At 42.5% G+C, this 4,157-nt stretch overlaps 1 protein-coding gene across 1 annotated transcript; it reads left to right on the forward strand.

Annotated features, from left to right (window-relative positions):
* The first annotated feature begins 357 nt into the window (after nucleotides 1-357).
* Tlr8 (toll like receptor 8) lies at nucleotides 358-3,444 on the forward strand. The gene has a single exon (XM_057760818.1). The coding sequence runs from the start codon at nucleotides 358-360 to the stop codon at nucleotides 3,442-3,444; it is 3,087 nt and encodes a 1,028-aa protein (XP_057616801.1).
* Nucleotides 3,445-4,157: the final 713 nt, after the last annotated feature.

A 4,157-nucleotide genomic window follows, 5' to 3' on the forward strand; every position in this document is an offset into this window, starting at 1 on the left:
TGGTTATACAAATAGTTTGTTGCTAAAAATACATGCCATGCCGTGCTATAGACTTTGTGTTACCCACAGCCATGCTCCATCAGACTCAACATGGGGGGCATCTTGATTAATGCCTCTTCAAAAACTTTCTGACATCATATCTCAGAGAGTTTCAGCTTGAACTTTTAGTTCCCTGGAGTTACAAACATATAAATATTCTGAAACTCCTTCTATGAAATGTATTAAACTATTTGTAACATTTCACATCTCAAAGATCATATAAGTTTGATGGAATACTCTTAGTTCTGCCAAGAAACACCCAGCAGATGTTGCCGCTCTAATACTGTGCTTCCACCTTTGATTTTTCCATAGGGAAACATGGCCCTTCAGTCATGGATTCTGACTTACTTGTGCCTGCTCTCCTCCGGAACTGGTGAGTTCTTCTTCAGAGCAAATTATTCCAGAAGCTATCCCTGTGATGAGAAAAGGAAAAATGCCCTTGTGATTGCAGAATGCAATGATCGCCGACTACAAGAAGTTCCCCAAACTATAGGCCAGTATGTGACAGAAATAAACTTGTCTGACAATTCCATCATGCATGTAACAAACGAGTCCTTTCGAGAGCTGCGAAACCTCACTAAAATAAATCTGAACCACAATGCCAATCAAGCACACCCAAATGAAAATAAAAATGGTATGAATATTACAGATGGAGCATTCCTCAACCTAAAAAATCTGAAGGTGTTACTGCTTGAAGACAACCAATTGTGTGCTATGCCTACTGGCTTGCCTGAGTCTTTGCGAGAACTTAGCCTAATTCAAAACAATATAATTACGATAACTAAAAACAACACTCTGGGGCTTCGGAACATGGAGAGACTCTATTTGGGCTGGAACTGCTATTTTTATTGTAATCAAAACTTTAGCGTGGAAGATGGGGCATTTCAAAACCTTATGAACTTGAAGGTGCTCTCCTTATCTTTCAACAGGCTTTTCCACGTGCCTCCCAAACTACCAAGCTCCCTAACAAAACTTTTTCTGAGCAATGCCAAGATTATGACTATCACGCAGGAAGACTTCAAGGGACTGGAACACTTAACATTACTAGATCTGAGTGGCAACTGTCCGAGGTGTTACAATGCCCCATTTCAATGCACGCCTTGTGAGAAAAACTTGTCCCTCACCATACATCGCCTTGCTTTTCAAGGTCTCACCAAACTTCAATATCTAAACCTCTCCAGCACTTCTCTCCAGTCCATTACTTCCACGTGGTTTGACAATCTGACAAATCTGAAGGAACTCCATCTTGAATTCAACTATTTACTACAAGAAATTGCTTCAGGGGAATTCTTAACGAAACTGCCCAATTTACAAATCCTTGATCTATCTTTCAACTTTCAACAAAGCAAATATTTACCATCTATTAATATTTCCTCGAACTTCTCTAAGCTTCATTCTCTCAAGAAATTGCACTTAAAGGGCTATGTATTTTACAAACTTGAACAGAAAAATTTTGCACCCCTTCAGAGTCTTCGAAACTTAACAACTATCGACTTGGGCATTAACTTTATTACGAAAATTGATTTTAAAATTTTCCAAGATTTTCCCAATCTGAAAGTTATTTCCTTGTCAGAGAACCGTATAACACCCATAGTAGATCACACAAACAACTCCTCTTTGCCATACCATCTCCTTAAATCTGGCTCAACGATCACCAAGTTTGATCCCCACGCGAATTTTTATCACAGCACCAAACCTTTAATAAAGCCACAGTGTGCTGCTTATGGCAAAGCCTTGGATTTAAGTTTAAACAATATTTTCCTTATTGAGAAAAATCAATTTGAACCTTTTCAGGACATTGCCTGCTTAAATCTGTCCTTCAATGCTAACAATCAAGTGTTGAGTGGCACAGAATTCTCAGCCATGCCCCAGCTCAAATATTTGGATTTATCTCACAACAGACTAGACTTTGATGACAACAATGCTTTCAGTGAACTTCGCTACCTGGAAGTGCTCGACCTGAGTCACAATGAACACTATTTCAGTATAGCAGGGGTAACACACCGCCTAGGATTTATCCAGAACCTAATGAACCTCAGTGTGTTAAACCTGAGCTACAATGGCATTTACACACTCACAGAGGACAAAGAGCTGAAAAGCATGTCTCTGAAAGAATTGGTTTTCAGCGGAAACCGCCTTGACCTTTTGTGGAATACAGATGACGTCAGCTACTGGACCATTTTCAGAAGTCTCTGGAGTCTGACACACCTAGACTTATCTTACAATAACCTTCAACAAATCCCCAATGAAGCATTCCTCAGCTTGCCCCAGAGCCTCGAAGAGCTGCGTTTCAATGGGAACAGGTTACGTTTTTTTAATTGGACCTCCCTCCAGTATTTTCCTCGGCTCCATTTACTGGACTTACGGAGAAACAAGCTGTATTTTCTAACCAATTGCCTATCTAAGTTTACATATTCCCTGAAGACATTGCTGCTTGGCCATAATGAATTCTCTCACCTGCCTCCTGGCTTCCTCTCTGAAGCCAGTAGTCTGTTCCACCTGGATCTAAGTTTCAACATGATAAAGATGATCAATAAGTCCTCCCTGCAAACCAAAACTAAAACAAATTTGTCTGTTCTGGAACTGAGTGGGAACCATTTTGACTGCACATGCGATTCAAGTGATTTTCGAAGCTGGCTAGATGAAAACACGCACATTACAGTTCCTAGATTAGTAGATGTTATTTGCACCAGTCCTGGGGATCAAAAGGGGAAGAGCATCATGAGTCTAGAGCTCATGACGTGTCTTTCAGATACCACTGCAGTGATCCTGTTTTCCCTCACATTCCTCATCACTGCCACGGTTATGTTGGCCACCCTGGGTCACCATCTGTTTTACTGGGATATTTGGTTTATCTATCACATGTGTTCAGCTAAGTTAAGAGGCTACAGGTCCTTGGCCACAACCCGAACTTTCTACGATGCTTACATTTCTTACGACACCAAAGATGTGTCTGTTACCGACTGGGTCATCAATGAACTGCGCTACCACCTTGAAGAGAGTGAAGGCAAAAACGTCCTCCTTTGCTTAGAGGAAAGGGATTGGGATCCAGGATTAGCCATTATCGATAACCTCGTGCAAAGCATAAACCAGAGCAAGAAGACAATCTTTGTGTTAACCAAAAAATATGCCAAGAGCTGGAACTTTAAAACAGCTTTTTACTTGGCCTTACAGAGGCTAATGGATGAGAACATGGACGTGATTATCTTCATCCTCCTGGAACCCGTGTTGCAGTATTCCCAGTACCTTAGGCTGCGGCGGAGAATCTGTAAGAGTTCCATCCTCCAGTGGCCTGACAACCCCAAAGCAGAAAACTTGTTTTGGCAAAGTCTGAAAAACGTGGTCTTGACTGAAAATGATTCACGGTATGACAATTTCTACACTGAATCCATTAAACAATATTGATACCGGGAAGTCATGACTCCACACCATCTTAAAAACACATAGCTTCTCTTTGTCAAGGACTGTGGTGAGTGCAGAAACTCAGGGCTGCTCAAGGTGCTGCTCGTCCCTAAACAGGAGACTTTCATCAGCCCCTCTAAGGCTCAGGTAACTGTGGAAGAGGCAGTCGAAAGAATGTATGAGCTGGAAGACATCGAAAAGGGCTGAGGATGCTCTCTTCTTGGCGTGACACAGCCATTGTGATCATGATCTCATAACACCTATGGTTGCCTGCAGGGGCCTGCACAGGAGTACCGAATGTGAGAAAGACCCTTGTAGGGAGGAGGGTGGGTTGGCCACAGTGGGAGGGAGGGAGGAAAAGGTGGACATGAGAGTAACTTCAGAGACTTCCCTGTGGGATCCATTCCCAGGTTCACACCCATGCAATTGTCCTCAAGATTCAGTTTCTCCTGTGTGTTAGCCAAAGACTGCTCTCAGCTGCCTGCTCTGTGGACCTCTCTCCCAAGGCTTCATCAAAATCAACAAGAGGGGACAGAGAGGTTTACAAGAGTCAGCCTTTTGGAAGTTAATTGGGTAATTGATAGCCTACCACTGCAGCTGTATTCTATTTCATCGAAGTCAACCACAGCTACTACCAGCTTCAGGCACCAAGTACCTCAGGTCTGGGGAAAGCTACTGAAAACCAGGATAACAGAGCTAGGAACACCTCAGCTAAG

The sequence above is a fragment of the Chionomys nivalis genome, chromosome X (genome assembly GCF_950005125.1).
Source record: "Chionomys nivalis chromosome X, mChiNiv1.1, whole genome shotgun sequence".
NCBI classification, from domain to species: domain Eukaryota; kingdom Metazoa; phylum Chordata; class Mammalia; order Rodentia; family Cricetidae; genus Chionomys; species Chionomys nivalis.